Source organism: Aegilops tauschii, chromosome 2 (assembly GCF_002575655.3).
Source record: "Aegilops tauschii subsp. strangulata cultivar AL8/78 chromosome 2, Aet v6.0, whole genome shotgun sequence".
NCBI classification, from domain to species: domain Eukaryota; kingdom Viridiplantae; phylum Streptophyta; class Magnoliopsida; order Poales; family Poaceae; genus Aegilops; species Aegilops tauschii.
In genome coordinates this window covers 648154214-648171676 of record NC_053036.3, presented here as the reverse complement: position 1 = coordinate 648171676, position 17463 = coordinate 648154214, and the positions used below count along the sequence as shown (strand labels likewise).

Here is a 17463-nt window from a genome sequence, read left to right as displayed (position 1 = left end):
CTTTTTTTTCCATTATTCTTTTGCTGTCGTTTCAAACGGGCCGGCCTGTACATGCATGGGCTGCTCGATCGAGAGACCAGATACTATTCGATTCAGTAGTTGCCACGCCCGCACCGCACATATAGCGCGTACATGTTCGCCGGAAGACCATAGAGATTAGACAGGGCCAGACACCGGGGCGGTAGCTAATTTCTTGCATGCAGGTCCGGTAGTACTAACGGCCCGGACATCATGCAGCGTCTGAAACAGCACATCATAAACACCATGAAAAATCCAAAACATAACTTAAAATAAATTCCACATGCTTCGTATGCACATGATTTACCCAAAAAGGGTTCCCCCCGCGTCGTATGCACATGATTTGTACCAAGTTCGTACTTCTTCCTTTACTTTCGTGGAAGATAATCGTCCATCTTGACTGGACAATGCTTGATCGTGAGGGAAGAGGGTGGAGATCTTGCCTTAGCACTCCACATTTTCAAATACGGGTAGTAAATCAATTTATTCGATTCAAATTTATAGGCGACATATTTCTTACATAACACAAACAAAAAATGGAGTATAGATCATCGCCTCCATGAATGCACATAACCATTGTTGTTCGCTATATATAGACCGATGGAACCAATGAAGAAAACACGAGTGCTTCTCAACTGTTGCAAAGCATGTTCAAACTTGCGCGACCCACACCGTCCCAATCGACAAGGAGAGTCAAATCTGAACGGGAGCGGATGTGGGCGAATACATGTGAGGTTGGGTGGACCGGTGTGAGCCGGGTCCGACGTGACGGACGCGTCCGGGCCTCCCCATATCCGTCCTATACTTGTGTTGGATATGAGGGGTGCCGGACAGTCTGGACATTTGAGCCGATGACTAGTAAACACCTCTTCGGTTGGCTCCTCGCATGCGCCCGCTATATAAACGTGTCTAGGCGTCAGGCAAGAACCACACCTCATCTACACTCTCTCCATCTTCTCCTTACTCAGCACCAGCCATGGCCTCCGGCGAATAGAAGAAGGAGTTCTCCGACATTGCAGCTGGTTGGGTTGCCCCGGTGAGCCAGCCCTATACAGGTTGGCTTGCCAACAAACCATTTGGATCCGGTGCCACCACCATCGCCATCGCTACCCCCTCCTCGCCCGTCCAGGCTGGACAACGCCATCTCCCGACAAATATACCGTGAGCAATGGTGGAAACGCTGCAGGCTGGTGGGCAAATAAGCCATGTCGACAAAGGTCGGCACATCCACAACCACCAAGGACAGCGAGGAAAAGTAGATCATGAGAGGCCGCCGCCGCTTGGGTCTCGAAGGCCACCGCCACCGCGTCACCTGGTTACACAGCCGGTGTCTTGCCAGGTGAGTGCGGGTGTAGACCACGGCGACCATCTTCCTCCGCCCAAAAACCAACTCTGATCCTTGCTTCACAGAAGCGGAGGGAGACTATCCGCCCCCTCTTGCTGAAGCATATCTCTCCAGGCTACGGGCAGTCCAGTGAGCAGGCTGCCGGACTCATCGGACTGCCGGACATGGGGAAGACATGTTGTGGGATGAAGATCCGCCGTGACCGGCTGTAGACTAGTTTTACCGGAACCTAGTATGGTTTAGTTGAAAATATGCCCGAAATATAAATTTTTCCGTTCAGTTTGAATGAAAATCATCCGGTTTGCATGTAATTCATTCAGTTTTTCTTTAAAACCGATTTGAAATGTATGCGGCTAACATTGAATGTCGGCTCCTGCATCCGAGACGCGGACTGATCTCCTTGTTCACGGAGGATACGGTGTCTGATTTGCGGATCAGCGTTAGAGATGCCCTAATAAACTTTTGCATGCATCTGTCATGTCATGTAGTAGTAGTACTCCGTATTTTTGTGTCAACCGGTCAAACCGGATTGGATAATAGCTAGTATCCCATAAGCTGTCGTTTCAAACAGGGCCGGCCGATTCTTCCGCAAAATTAGGAGAAGAGACCCGACGAATCATGCATGGGCTGCTCCATCGAGAGACCAAATACTAGTACTATTCGGTTGTAGTACTAGTCATTTTTTAGTTTGGTCGAGTAGTTGCCGCGCCCGCACATGTAGCGCGTACATGTTCGCGTGAAGACCAGATAGGTTAGACAGGGCCACCAGATACCCGAGCAGTAGCTAAATTCTTGCATGTCCGGTAGTACCAACGGCCCTGAGATCATGCACGCATGGATGCATGCAGGCGTCTGAAACAACACATATCATAAACACCATTAAAAATCCAAAACATAACTTAAGAAAAAACAAGTTCCACAGGATTTGTACCAAGTCCGCCGTTCTTCCTCTACTTCGCCGAAGATAATCGTCGATCTTAACTAGACAGTGGTTGGTCAAGAGGGACGAGGGTCGAGATCTTGCCTTAGCCCTCCACATTTTCAAAGATGGTAGTGATCAGTTTGTTCGATTCAAATTGATAGGGGGCTACATTTCTTATCTTACATAATAAAGCACACAAAAAGGGACTATAAATCATCGCCTCCATGAATGCACATTACATTGTTGTTCGCTATATATAGACCGACGGAACCAAGGAAAAAAACACGAGTGCTTCTCAACCGTTGCGGAGCATGTTCAAACTTTCTCAACCCGTCTCGTCCCAGTCGAAAAGGAGAGCCCATTCGAGGTGGTCATTGCTCGCTTTTTTTAGGGTGGAGGGGGTGTGGGTGGCTATGTTCAAATTTCGCAACCCCGCGTCGTCCCAACAGAAAAGGAGAGCCGCATATGAGCACGCGGGCCTTTGTTTTGTTTAAGGCGGCGGGGGGGGGGGGGGGGGGGGGAGTGTGCAATGTTCCAATTTTGCAAACCCCACGTCGTCCCAGCAGAAAAGGAGAGCCGCATATGAGCAGGCACGTCCTTGTTTTGTTTAGGGGGGGGGGGGGTGCAATGTTCTGCTTTTGCAACCCCGCATCATGTAATTTGAATAGGAAAGTTGAATTTGAGCGGCCCCTTGTTTCCTTAAGAGGGGTGTGTACTATGTTCCAATTTTGCAACCCCGTGTCGTCCAATTTGGAAATGAGAGCCGAATCTGGGTGGGCCCTTGCTTGTTTTCTTAAAAGGGCATGTGATATGTTCCAATTTTGCAACCCCACGCCCTACAATCGAAAAGGATATCCGGATCTGAGCTGTCCCCTGGCTACGGCTTTTCTCGGTCGGGCGCGTGCTGGATCCAGTCAAATCCGTTACTTAACGACCTAAATCGTAGCAAGAAAGAAACACGAGGAGCATCCCACCACCATAGGCGATTACGTTCAAATTCCGCAACCCCTCGTCCTTCGTCAAAAAGGGGAGCAACGTATTTTCTCTTCGCCCTCACATGTTGCAACAAGCCAATCCTCACTACATATCTTTGTTTTTTTGTGGTTGTTGCATCAAGTTGTTTGGATCTATCGCACCAATTTTTGGGATTTGGGATGGGGATATGTCCAATCCCCAACAATAACATGTGGTGTGTGAAGCAAACCCAAACCCAAACCCAAAGCGGGCGTGCTATAAATATTCTCTTGGTCTTCCATCCGCCCCGTCCGCGTGTAAGGAGAGAGGACATCTTCCCCCCATCTCCTCGGGCAACAACCATCTCCCTCATCTCCCGCCCAAACCCTAGATAACCCCCCCCCCCCCCCCCCCCCCCCCCCCGCCCCGCCCGACAATGGCAGACGCGCCGCCGCCGGCGACCCCGGCGCCGCTGGATCGCGACGTCTGGCTCGCCTGCGCGACGCCGCTCTCCCGCGTCCCCGCCGTCGGCTCCCAGGTCTACTACTTCCCGCACGGCCACTCGGAGCAGTGCCCGGCGCCGCCCCGCGCGCCCGCCCACAGCCTCTTCCCCTGCACCGTCGCCGCCGTCCGCCTCTTCGCCGACCCCAGGACCGACGAGCCCTTCGCCGCCGTCGACCTCGTCCCCGGCCCGCACCGCGACCCGGCCCCCGCCCTCCCCGACGCCGACGCCGACGCGGCCACCGGGTTCCGCTACTACGCCAAGCAGCTCACGCAGAGCGACGCCAACAACGGCGGCGGCTTCTCGGTGCCCCGCTTCTGCGCCGAGCTCGTCTTCCCGCCGCTCGACTTCGAGGCCGACCCGCCCGTGCAGAGGCTGCGCATGACCGACCCGCTCGGCCGGGGCTGGGACTTCCGCCACATCTACCGCGGCACGCCGCGCCGCCACCTGCTCACCACCGGCTGGAGCAAGTTCGTCAACGCCAAGCTGCTCGTCGCGGGCGACGCCGTCGTCTTCATGCGCCGCGCCGACGGGGAGCTGCTCGCCGGGATCCGCCGCGCGCCCAGGTACCCCGCCGTCTCCCAGCAGGGCGCCGAGCGCCGGCCCCGCAACGCGCGCGCGCGGGTCCCGCCCGAGGAGGTGGACGAGGCCGTGCGCCTCGCCGCCGAGGGCGCGCCCTTCACCGTCACCTACTACCCGCGCCAGGGCGCCGGGGAGTTCGTCGTGCCCAAGCAGGAGGTGGAGGACGCGCTCGTCGGCGCCTGGGCGCCCGGGGTGCAGGTCCGCATGAAGTTCCTCGACGCCGAGGAGCGCCGCTCCGAGTGGGTCAACGGCATCGTCAAGGCCGTCGACCCATCCATCTGGCGCATGCTCGAGGTACATCATGCATCCATCCATCCATCTCTGCAGTTAGACCATCTGATCGTTGCGATAATTGTTGAAGCCCCAATTGTCTGGTTGATCGATGGAGTCCACCTCTGTTTGGTTCAGTATTGGCATGCTTGCTTCAATTGTTTTGCTCTGCCATTCAATACAAGTAGAAGAGAGTGCCAAGCAATCTTGGACATTCATAATTGCTGATAATCCACGTGATCCGATGTTGCTTTCATGTTGAATCCGCAAATCTGATTGACCGATTGAGTCCATCTTTGTTTGGTTCAGAAATGCCATTTTCAGTTAACTGTCGGTGTGATCCATCGAGTCCATCTCTGCATGTTTGGTTGATTGGTTCAGTATATATCGCCATGCATGTGTGGTTCAAGTATTCTGCTAGGTTCTGAATGAGGGTTCACAAGCAATCGCCATGCATGCGTGGTTCAAGAATTGTCGTAGGTACGGTTCTGAATGAGGGAGGGACAAGCAATCTTGGACTAATAATTATAATTACTATGTTTAGCCACTTGCATTTTATTGCTGCATGCCGTAGAGTTGCTGTCATCTATTGTTTAATAGTTCAGTCTTTTTTAATGTGGGTTTGGTAGTGGTTGCTTTGTCGGATGGATGGCTTCAGGTCACTTGTCTATTTGCAATAGCACTGACTCTGCTTCTGGTGGTATATACTGATACAATCAGAGATGAACTCGATCAGCAGTCAATTTTGATTTGGAATCAGCAATGTTCCTTTGTCTTAAATGATGTTCTGCATGTTTACTTTTTGCCTTGACTGAACATACAAGAGAGTGCCAAGCAATCTTGGACATTCATACTCCCTCTGTGCCATAATATAAACGTTTTTAAAGCTAAAATAGTTTGAAAAACATTCTTACATTATGGGACAGAGGGAGTATAAGATTGCTACTATTCCACCTGATCCAATGTTGCATCCACCGTTGAATCTGCAAATCTGATCAAAATTGAGTCTATCTCTGTATTTCATTGTTCAGTTAACTGTCAGAGCAGCTAGCAAGTGATCGATCAGAGTCCATCTCTGCATGTTTGATTCAGTATATATCGCCATGCGTATTTGGTTCAAGTGTTTTGTTGGGTTTTGGATGAGGAGTGGCAAGCAATCTTGGACTAATAATTGATAACTGTGTTTAGCCACTTGTACAAGACTACAAGTAGAAGAGACTGGCAAGCAATCTTTGACATTCATAATTGCTGCTAATTCACCTAATTTGATGTTGCATCCATCGTTGAACAAGTACCAATACTGAACCAAACATGTTAAACTTGTTGTGTACCATCACATCCTGATTGCTGCTATCTCACCTGATCTGATGTTGCACTCGTCGCTGAATCCGCTAATCTGATCGACCGAGCCGAGTAGGTCTCTGTTTGGTTCAGTACGGCCATGGTCAGTTAACGGCCAGAGCAGCTAGGGAGTGGTCGATCAAGTCCATTTCTGAATGTTTGGTTCAGTACTGCCAGGTCCAGTTAACTGTCGGAGCAGCTAGCGAGTGATCGATCAAGTCCATCTCTGAATGTTTGGTTTAGTACTTCAGTATATGTCGCCATTCATGTTTGGTTCAAGTATTTTGTTAGCTTCTGAATGAGAAGCGGCAAGCAATCCTGGACTAATAATTGATAGGAACTATGTTTAGCCACTTGTAGTTTATTGCTGCATGCGTAGAGTTGATGCCATTGTCGAGTGTTTAATGGGTTTGGTGGCGGTTCCTTTGTCAGATGCATGGCTGTTTCTGCTTCTGGTGGCCTACTCTATACTGAAACAAACAGAGATGAATTCGACTGACTCCATCTCTGCATGTTTGTTCGATTGGTTCTGTATGAGTTATCTTCATGCATGTGTGGTTCAAGTGTTTTGCTAGGTTCTGAATGAGAGGGGCAAGCAATCTTGGGCTTATAATAAGTAACTATGTTTAGCCACATGTAGTTTATTGCTGCATGCCTAGAGTCGATGCTGTTGCCGATTGTTTGATAGTTCAGCCTTTTTTAATGTGGGTTTGGTGGCGGTTGCTCGGTGGGATGGCATTAGATCCTTTGTCTGTTTCCAACAGGGCTGACTCTGCTCTGGTGGTATATACTGAAACAAACAGAGATGAACTCGATCAGCAGTCAATTTTGACTTGGAGTTAGCAATGTGCTTTTGGCTTGAATGATGGTTCTGCTTGTTACCTCTTCTGTACTGTTATTAATACAGCAATTCATGCCATGTAATGCCATCGGCAATTAGTCCTTTATTGAGATCTTGAAAAATGTATCGTCTACTGAAGTTAAATCTGCAAATCTGATCGATCAGGAGTCCATCTCTATTTGGTTCAGCATTGTCATGTTCAGTTAACTGTGGGAGCAGCTAGCGAGTGATCGATGGAGAGTCCTCTCTGCATGTTTTGGTTGATTGGTTTAGTGTACATTACCACGCATGTGTGGTTCAAGTGTTTTGCTAGCTTCTGAATGAGGGAGTGGCAGACAATCTTGGACTAATAATTTATAACTATGCTTCATTGCTGCATGTCGTAGAGTCGATGCTGTTGTCGATTGTTTGATAGTTCAGCCTTTTTTAATGTGGTTTGGTGGCTGTTGCTCTGCCCGATTGCATTAGATCCCTTGTCTGTTTCCAATAGGGCTGGCTCTGCATCTGATGGTATTTACTGACACAAACAGAGATGAACTCGGTCAGCAGTCAATTTTGATTTGGAATTCTGCTTGTTATTTCTTTCCTTTACTGTCATTAATACAACAAGTCATGCCATGTAATGCCATCAGCAGTAAGTCCTTTATTCAGATCTTGAAACATGTAGAGCTTACTGAGGTTAACTAAAGTATGTGCCATTAGCTCGTCACAGTCATGAATGTCCAATTCAGAGTTGTATCATCTCTTATGGCTGACTGCACCTTTGTTACTGACATGTCAAGAGAAGTGTTCTATGTTGTTGTCCATTCCATCAATTCTTTGATTTTTCAGATAGTACCCAAACCAGTTGATCTTACAATTTCAAGATTCTTTATTACTGGCTCCAAAGATTCTTATATGATTTACTGCTTATTCTATCTACCTGCTTGCAGATAGACTGGGATGAATCTGTGGTAGGGTCACTAAGAAACAGGCATGTCAATGCTTGGCAAGTGGAACTTGTTGGGTACCCTCCCATCCTGAAGAAGCTCAAGATCTCCGAGACGATCCTTCCCCCTATGTGCTCTGGCGATGTCAGCGTGGCTGACCCCCTGCTGGGGCCAGACTGCGAGAACATGGTGATGCTGCTGGGGTCACCTATTCCTGCTGGCATGCAGGGAGCCAGGCACATCGGCCTCACTGAGCTGCCCTCTCCATCTCCTACCGTGCTCACAACCAAGCAGTTCTTCCCACCTAGCTCCAGCGGCGGCTCCTCCGAGGTCGTGAACCCTGAAGCTGGATCTCCACCCAACAACTCGGTGAACATGCGTCCCTCTGAAGAAAGGAGGAGCATACAGCTGTTCGGCGCCACGATCACGTCGCCTGTGCAGAGCGCCACCAATGGCTCCTCTGAAGAAGTGAGCCAGGCCCCTGATGCTGCGGTCGATGGAACTGCTCATGAAGACGCTTGTGCCACAAGTCTACTTGACTGACTGCCAACTCACAATCGGTAAAGATGACGGCCACGACCGAGATGGTTCTAAGCAACAAGCCTGAAGTGGCATGTACACAGTATACTGGAAGGTACTATCTGATTTGATTTTCCTGCTTTGTTTGCGACGATGAACATGCAGAGATGGTTTTACATGACCATTCAGACCTAATTGTGAAAGGCGATGTATGATGCCTGTCGGACCAAGTGTAGGTTGTCAATTTCTCCCGGGTTCAGACAAATCAAAGAAATTATCTCTGAATCAGCAAATTAAACAGTAACTAAACTAGTACGTGTATGTTGATTTCTGACTTTTTCTATGCCTACATTATGGGTTATCAACAGAAAATCTTTCCAGGTTCCATTTCTGTTTGCTTTTCCTCTGATGCTTTAAGATACAGTCCGAATTCAATGATTTTTCCATTATAAAATCAGCAACGATTTCATTGGAATCCTTCATGTTTCCTTACTGGGTTCCCGCCTGGATGCATGAATCAACTAAGTTAAAAGCAACATCATGCTTTCATTCAGCGAATCTGTCAAATTTAAAAGCAAAAGCTCAGCCTAGGCAGCAGACTGCATATGTAGTTTGAATGGGTGTGTGAGAAATTTCTTGCGTGAACTTCCGGTGTGCCTGGAGCCGCTGCTGTTATTGAGAGTGAACAATGGCATCCTTAATTAGCGAAACAATAAGCATGCATTCTCGATGAGCTTTGAAGCTCTAAATTAGCGACAATATCAGGATGGCATCCACCTCTTTCTTTGTTTTTGTGAATGGTCGGAGTGATCTTTGTTTTTTTGTCAGTCCATACAACACTTTGAGCAGTATATGATTCAGTCTGTACAATGTAGTGTCTATGTAGCAGTTTTCTACTTTTGTTTCTACCAAGATGATTCAGCCATTTGTTCCTTTTTCCTGTAGCAAAGTCGAGCTGGATGACCGAGGCTGCCATTCTGCCTTGGTCTGCACGCACAGAGTTCCTGGACCTGACTTGAAGCAAGGATACCTGGGGCTGCAAGCCAACAATGTCTGAAGACAGGTGCTTCTTGCCCATGTTCTCCGCATAACTATAGGATGCCATGTTTTTCTTTTTCCTTTTCGCTTTCTGTAACGCTTCCTTGACAGTGTCCTTGTGCAAAGGCCAAGTAGTGCTCGCATCATCCTGATGCTTTGGAAAAACACTGCTCGTTAGCATTCCGGTTCGGACTACATGGCGCAGGATCGGTGCCGTGCCGTGCATCTTGTTGTGAGTCGGACTCAGTTTTTCGGCATTTCGGTTGTGATGGTGATTCCTTGATTCTTGGAGATGAACTTGTCTTATCCTCTGTTTGACCGGTGAAACTCCGTCAAGTGGATACTCGTCTTCATCAGTGTGCTGCTGCTGGTGGTGGTGGCGGTGCTTTGTTTGAGATCCCTCCCATCTAATCTATCCAGGAATTTCTTGTCTGCTTTCCTCAAAACCTTCTCTTTTCTCCTTTCTCCTTGAAAGGAGATACTATGTCTCTGACCCTGCTAAAGCTCTGTTGGGGCCGTCAGAGAGGAGGAAAAGGCAGCTAAAGAAAGATGAAAAAAAAGTAGTAGCATACACAGACAACTAGACGGCATGTATAGAGAGCATAGCATGCGTGCGTCAACATACCAAACCCATCATCGATCTACCTATTCTACAATCTGTCATTCCGTCCTTGTCACTTGAGTCGCTGCAGCGGCAGCTGAAAGGTGATCCTCAGCTGCCTGCCGATGTCTACTCAGCTAACAAACATTCCCAATCTTCTTATACTCATCTAGTACAGGACAATACATCACAACAAACAACACACGCACGCACGCATACACATCAAAAATTATCTCGGATGTTTGCTGAAAATCGACACTACACAAGCAATCCAGACTTGAGAGTTGAGAGTAATACCATGGCAGCACTTGTTGCCGGAACGAAAAACATACATTTGTATGCATACACAACGAGCCGTTTTTTAAATCTGTTTTTATATATGTCAAAACTCATGAGCAAGCAAGATTCTTGGGAACAAACAAACACCTCTCATGCAAGAAGAAAGAAACGAGATCTGCAGAATATTAATGCGATTCTTCCCTTCTTTTGCTGTGTAAATTTATATATATCTATATATGATTATGATTGCTATATGGAAATGGATATGGCTATGGATGGATCTGTGGCTGGCCGTATGCACAAGGTCACAAACAAACAGGAGCGCCACGTGCGTACGTACATAACATACTCCTCGATCCACCGATCACGTGTGGACGTGTAGGTGGCCGTGGCCCGCTCACGACCACGCCCTCTCGCCGTGCGCGGCGCGCCGCCGCGTCAGGCTCCGGATCCAGCCCCGGCCGCCGCCGCCGCGCACCTTCGACCGCTGGTCCGCCGCCGCCGAGGACGACGACTGCTTGCCCGACGCCCGCTTCCACCGCGCCAGCTGCAGCAGCCGCCCCACCACCTGCTTCCGCCACCGCGTCACGCCGCCCCGCCGGCTCGCCTGCTCCACCACCAACGCCGTCGTCTTCGTTGTCTTGGTCGTCGCTGCCGCCGCCGCCGCCGCCGGCGCCTCGCGCACCGGCTTTAGTGACGTCTGCTGGCTGTCCACCCACGTCGCCTTGCCGTTGTCCTCGAACTTGATGGATATGAAGGAATCTGCAGACCGATCCGCCCGTGAGCCAGAGAGCAACCAATCATTGCATCCGTACGTCGTACGACGAGTGGCAACTTACCATCGAGGCTCGCGACGGAGGCCGCGTCGTCGTCCTCGGCGCCGGCGTTCCTGTCCTTGTCCTCGCAACCGCCGCCGCCGTCGTGGTCGTGGACGACCTCGTCGGGGTGGTGGTGGTGGTGGTGGCGGGAGGAGTCGAGGCGCTGGAGGAAGGAGCCGAGCGCGAACACCTTGGGGAGCGAGCTGGAGAGGCTGCCGGTCCGGCGCCGGAGCGCCCGGCAGTAGGGCCGCGCCGACAGGTAGCTGGCGCCGTCGGCCGGCGGGCGCGCGCGGCCCCCGCCGTTGTTGCTTTTGGCGGCGAGGAGCAGCAGCAGGCGCTCCCGGAGGCAGTGCGCGCAGACCCCGACCAGCAGCTCCCGCGGGTGGAAGTAGCACAGCAGCGTGCCGTCCGCTCCCCCATGCTGCTCCCCTCCTCCTCCTCCATGTCCGTGGTCACCACGGCCATGGCCGCCGACGCCGAACACGTTGCTCATGGCGCGCTGCGCTCTTGAGAGAAGCTGCTACGTACGTACGGCTAGTGGACACGAGGTGGCGTTGGCATGCAGAGCACGCTAGCTAGCTAGTGGCGCGAGTAAAGAATGCTTGGATATATGCAGCGGAGGAGGTAGATTCATTGGAGGAAGAGGAAGCTTCACTGGCTTTTGAGTTTCTTTTATGATTCAGAGAGGAGGAAGAAGACGATGAGAGGGCACGACTACTACTACTGTAGGAGCTACTGTTTGGGGCAGCTTGTTGTTGTAATCTGCTTTGATGAAATGGACCATGGGGAGGAGTGGACCGGCCTTCCGGCGCCGAGTGACAGTCAGGCATGGATGGATGGATCCGGCACCGGCACCGGCAGCTACCAGAAAAAACACCTAACAACACATGCATGCACCACCCAACTTGATTGCGTTTGTGTTTTCATATATTTTTTCCAAAATGCACAATAATTGTGAATGTGCGTCAAGTTTCAGAAAAATCGGTCATATATGCTAGCTACGTGTCCAAGTTCCTAATTAAAACGGCTTGTATTAGAGCATCTCCAATAGAAGATGCAAATTTCGAGATGCAAAAAATTTACATCCCCAAAAAGTGCTTTTTGCATCATAAAAAAGGGTCAACTCCAGCAAATGATGCAAAACTGAGATATAAAAGAGGCAACTCGAGTAGAAAATGCAAACTAGAGATGCAAAACCGTCCGCCGGCCGAGCGACCATTGCAGCTGTTGTGCAGCCGCACAAAATTGAAATAAAACATCCGATAATCAACTTAAATATTGCACATGTCCACAATATCAAATCATTACATAGTTCATCAAATCCACAAAATCAAATGCAACACACAAACTCATCTACAATGCGGAAAATCACTGTCAAATCAAATTCCTCATCCGACGAGGAATCATACACGAAAGAGGAGTCACACAAGCTCATCTACAATGCAGAAAATCAGCGTCAAACTAACTCTCCAGCCCAGTAAATAAACCCGTCAAGCTTCATCTTTTTTTACCTTTAGGATTCGTCGAACACCTTGCTTGCGGGGTGGACGAAATCGGCCGGCTGCGGGTTGGGCAGCCGTTCGGCGGCGGCGACTACTCGGCGGAGGAGATGGCCGCAGATCAGCAGAGAAGAAGGCGGGAGCTCGGTGCGGCCGACGGGCGGCTTCGGACGGCCGGAAGAACGGCCAAGGCTCGCGGCCGTCGAGCGGCCAGCATGGCGCGCCTCCCCTAACTCCGGCGGAGGGTCTAGGCTAGGAAGAAGCCTAGCCCATCGTAGACTTCGCCAGGGAAGGCATTTAGGCTAGCCGCAGCCGCCGGAGATGCTTCGATTTGGCGGCAAATCGGCGGCCGCGGGCGGCTGGGGGGAGGAGGTCGAAGTCGCGGCGGGCCTGGCGGGCGACGGCGGCATCGATTTGGTGTGGATTCGGCGGGCGGCTGGCCGCGCAGAACCGAAATGAACGACAGTTGGGCAGTTGGCAGGCAGTTGCGTTTTTACATCTCCATATGGTGGAGATGCAAATTTGCACCGCGAGGTGTTTTAGTTTACATCTCCGGAAGACGGAGATGTAATATTTTTTTTGCATCTACATCATCTGTTCGAGAGGTGTTTTTTGGCCTCGGAGATGCAAAAAGTAGTTATTTTTGCATATACATTTTCTAGTGAAGATGCTTTTATGAGATGGCACACCAAAATTAGACAATGCTTAGCAACCGATGATTAGCTATGCTGAATTTATTAGGCACGCAGATGTCAGGCCCCAATTGGGCACGCACATTAATCGTTAGCTTAGCTTAATTAAGTATAATACTCCCTTCTTTCTGATTTATAGGGCTTAAACCTGAAATCTCGTCAACCAAGGTAGATTGTGAGTGGAGGAATGTATCTCGTAATTTATAAAATTACTTAAACTTAAATCTGCATTAATTACGGTGTATGCATAGATGACCACTAAATGAGTAGGAATGGTTACATGCATTGGTTGGTTTCTTTTAAGCTACTCATAGTGGGGAGTATCATATACTAGTATCATGCATATGATACTAGTGTATGATACTACCTTCATAGTGCATAGTATCATAAAGTAGTATTGTAGATGATCATATTTATTGCCATGCATGACACAAAGTAGTATAGCATTTAACATGATACGGTATCTACCTATGTTACTCTAACCCTCTCTCTTTCTTTAATTATGTGCCACATAAGCATATTTGCTAGTCCCAAGTGTATGTTACTGGTTATGTTACTCCCACTATGGCCAGCCTAGTCCTTGCATGGATCAATTTAATGCACCTTGGAATGTGAACATGTGGTGTGAAAATGAGACTTATAATATGAAAAAATCAAGAAAAGTGAGATGAGCCCAATAAACCAGAAAGGAGGGAGTACTATCTTGTGATCTGAAGCATGCGTTTTGCTGTTGCCATGATCTTGAGACGACATGTGTAATAATAATGATCTTGAGATGACAATGATAATAATAGGAATTGACAAACAATTGAGGGAGGGTAGGATGAGGTGGTATGGTAGCAATGGTTACAGGGGGTGGATCTGTCATCTGTCCATGGATGGAACTGGTCGAGTTGTGCTTGTGGGTGGTCCAAGTTTGATGGAGGAGAAGAAAAGGACCACCTAGCTATCCATCTTGCATCGTCACATCATCAACCGTACTTACCGCTAATCCAGTGTTAAGGAATTGCCTACTCCTATTAGACTTAGACTTGCTACATTATTGTGCAATTGATTTTGGTAGCTAGGAGTAGGATCGATTTGCCAACGAGATGTACTGTCATTGTGTACAGTATGTGAAAGAGATGATGGATGTTTGCATTGTAAATTAATTAATTAATGGCGGTCAAGGCAAGGGATGGATGGCCCACACGCGCGCGCGTGTGTGTGTAGTATCAATGAGCGGGGGGCCCCAAAATTTTATTAGGCGCCGCCAACGCGCACGCGTCACGCGGCCGGGATGCATAATAGAATACATTATTATGAGATCGTGTTCAATGCGTGTGCATGTCTGCCTGCTTAGAGCATCTACTAAGCCATTCCTAATCACATAACGTGTACTCCTACTGTACTTGGTTCTATTTAAGACATAACGTACATCACGATTTAGTGTTCAGCACTAACAAAGCTCTTGGTTTTCTTTGAACACGTACATCATGTTGGAATTATTGGGTTGTAGCCAATTTGTTATGTCCAATTATTCCTACTAATATCCCACCCATAGGCCCTACGGCCCATTCATGCATGACAAGAAAAAAACTGAATTATTTTGCGCTAGTGAAGAATGAACCAAATAGTTGTGACCGTTTCCTTCGTCTCCCCATTAAAGTTTCGGTGTCGTTTCTCCGTTAGTGTTTTGGTTTCGTTTCCTTCATTTTGTGCGTGGAAAATGGAATCGAACGGGTGTGAATGTTTCCATTCATCTTCCAATTGATGTCAATACTGTTTCAGTTTCGTTTAGACATTAGTATTTCGGTTTTCGCTTCCACTTCCTGGAGTCTATAAGAGAGGTCGCTCCTCTTCTCTATATATGAGCCGTCAGATGCAAGATGGATGGCTAGATTAGATTCCTCAGCCTCCAAACGGTTTCATTGTTTATCTTCTTCCTGGAACCGCCGATCTAGCTCCGGCCCAGCCGCGTGCTGCCGCGCCGCCCCGTCCTCCCTGCAACAGTCTTGCTGCCCCCCCCCCTTCGGACATCACTCTAAGGTCGGCGACCACCCACAGGCGAACCTGCAGCCACCACCCTAAGGTAGATAGTGGGGTTGCTTCTTCCCCGGCATCAGCGGCCTCGCCGTATCCTTCTTCCTCTCCCTCGGCGCTTCCTTCTTCCTTCTCAAAACGAAATCCACTGACCCAAAAACTAAATTCAGTCGACTGACCTTTAGCTGTTGTGGAAAAACAAATCCTTATCTCTTCTCCACGTCATCAACTCAACCTAAATTTTCAATTTTGGAGTTGGGTGCCTATCCTGTGTACTTCATCCAGGAGTGAAGATTCGCATAAATGGGAGGACATATTATCGAGAAAAGGAAAGATAAATACTAATTGGGTATAACTATCTCTTCTTCTTTTCTTTTTTATGAAAAATCGCCTAACTAACCGAATATAGCGAGTACTCCAACACATGGTGGCAGCAAATAAGAAAAAAGAAGGTCCTCGGCCGGCGAATGGTTAGATGAACCTGGCATCACATCACATGGGCTGTGGGGGCAGCATGTATGGCTACCAACGACAGACATGGCGACAACTCCATCTTCTTCCTCTCAACCCCATCCATGGACCCCCTCAGTTCGATCCGCATGTAGATAGGCACTTGCAATTTGATCTCTCACCACTTCGTTTCATCGATCTCTGCTACGTATAGCGGACTATATACTAGTACAATGAAACAACCTAGACCAGACCATGACATGTTCCTGGAAACATGCATGCAGATGGACCGTGGATGCATCTTCTTGCGTGGCAAGGTGAAGAGAATTCCAGCGATCGATCCATGGAATGGAGCCGGCCGGCGCACAACTACTACAATGGAAGTTATGAAACAACCTAGACCAGACCATAACATGTTCCTGGAAACATGCATGCGGAGGGACCATGGATACATGTTGATGCGTGGCAATGGTATGGTGAAGAGAAGTCCACCGATCTATCCATGGAGCCGGGCAGCCGGCCGGCGCACGCGTACCGGCGTACGTCCTCACATGTCGCATGTGCGTCGGTCTCTTCGTACTGAGAGCGAACCCACCCGTTTCCTTTCCTTTTCGCACGCACTGGATGCATGACGAGATGAGTGAGATTCAGATCAACATCACATTCACACGATCGTACTACCCGGCCTTGTGCTGTCCATAGGGATACGGTGCATGAATCGATATCCATCTCATCCTTGATCTTTCCAAGCTACCTACCTACCTATCTTTGCTTCCGTGGCACTAGATTTTACACGTCCTCCGTTGCCCCAAATCAATGCGCACATTACATACCCAATCAGAGGTAGATAGATTCCACGGAGAGTTTGATCTATGTTCCTTTGAAAAGCACGCTGAGCAAACATTCAGCGCAAGGATGCAGTGGCAACAGCAACAGCAGCAGAGAGCCGTCAGAGTCGCGACGGCAACACGGTCGGTCGGTCGGCCGAACGACGCCCGTCGGACTCACGGCTCGACGACGGTCCGACAATTACATTCCGCCGGCCACGTAGGTGGCACGCTGAACAGGTCGCCAAGAGACGGTCTCATGCATCGGCACCACATTCCTTCTCCTGACACAGGTGCATAGGTGCCATGTTGTTGTGGCAGATAAGCTGGCGTGGAACTGGAAGAAACATGTGCAAATTGACCCCCTAAGCGTGATCAAACATGACCACGCTGCTGCAGGCGAGCGAGCCAAGGAGGAGCGTGGCCATCGCCGGAACAGTGGGCTGGAACTGGAAGGATGCGGTGCACACGCACCGGCACCGCATGCAATGCAATAGCATTCGGACACCAAGGTTGGAACTGGATAGGCCTGGACAGCAGATCCTCCTCTAGGCTCACAACAATACGGTCGGTCAAACAGACAAGGCGCCCCCGGACAGGAGCCGTCCAGTCGACAGCGGACGGACAGACATACCGTCGAGCACGTACTACAAGGCACAATGATCAGGTCGCAAATTAAGGCTCATTCGTTGATTAACACCAGAGAGATTACAAGCGCCAGCCCGTGTTGGCACTTGACAGTATCATTGAGAGTACAAGAGGACAGGCAGGTTCGGTGTGATTAAGAACAATCACTAGCTGTCTGCAAAAAGAATATTACAGTAATCAGTAGTGCACATCTCTTCTACTTAAAGCGGGTCTGCAGTTCTGATGTTACATTTGGTTTGGTTTCGTGTTAACTATGAAGAGTATCATTTGGTTTGATTAGACGGGAAGATCACGTTAATTACGCATAGTATCATTATTTGGCAAGAAAGATCACGCTTATGAAAAATGTTATCAAGCGTGACCATA

General features: G+C 49.2%; 2 protein-coding genes across 2 annotated transcripts; one reads left to right on the top strand and one right to left on the bottom strand.

Moving 5' to 3' along the window:
• The first annotated feature begins 3548 nt into the window (after positions 1–3548).
• LOC109774616 (auxin response factor 13-like) lies at positions 3549–8610 on the top strand. Its single transcript, XM_040401195.2, has 2 exons — positions 3549–4617; positions 7708–8610. Exons 1-2 carry the CDS (start codon positions 3676–3678, stop codon positions 8245–8247), a joined length of 1482 nt encoding a protein of 493 aa, XP_040257129.2. The 5' UTR covers positions 3549–3675; the 3' UTR covers positions 8248–8610.
• A 1733-nt stretch (positions 8611–10343) lies between these two features.
• LOC109774627 (uncharacterized) lies at positions 10344–11723 on the bottom strand. Its single transcript, XM_020333374.4, has 2 exons — positions 10981–11723; positions 10344–10903 (listed from the first exon to the last, which is right to left on the bottom strand). The coding sequence occupies exons 1-2, from the start codon at positions 11450–11452 to the stop codon at positions 10539–10541; spliced, it is 837 nt and encodes a 278-aa protein (XP_020188963.1). The 5' UTR covers positions 11453–11723; the 3' UTR covers positions 10344–10538.
• Positions 11724–17463: the final 5740 nt, after the last annotated feature.

Excerpts from the sequence above, each read along its gene's own strand:
- LOC109774616 (XM_040401195.2), top strand. The coding sequence starts at position 3,676 with ATGGCAGACGCGCCGCCGCCGGCGACCCCGGCGCCGCTGGATCGCGAC. Across the intron at positions 4,618-7,707 it reads CCATCTGGCGCATGCTCGAG|ATAGACTGGGATGAATCTGT; the intron begins GTACATCATGCA and ends ACCTGCTTGCAG.
- LOC109774627 (XM_020333374.4), bottom strand. The coding sequence starts at position 11,452 with ATGAGCAACGTGTTCGGCGTCGGCGGCCATGGCCGTGGTGACCACGGA. Across the intron at positions 10,904-10,980 it reads CTCCGTCGCGAGCCTCGATG|ATTCCTTCATATCCATCAAG; the intron begins GTAAGTTGCCAC and ends ATCGGTCTGCAG.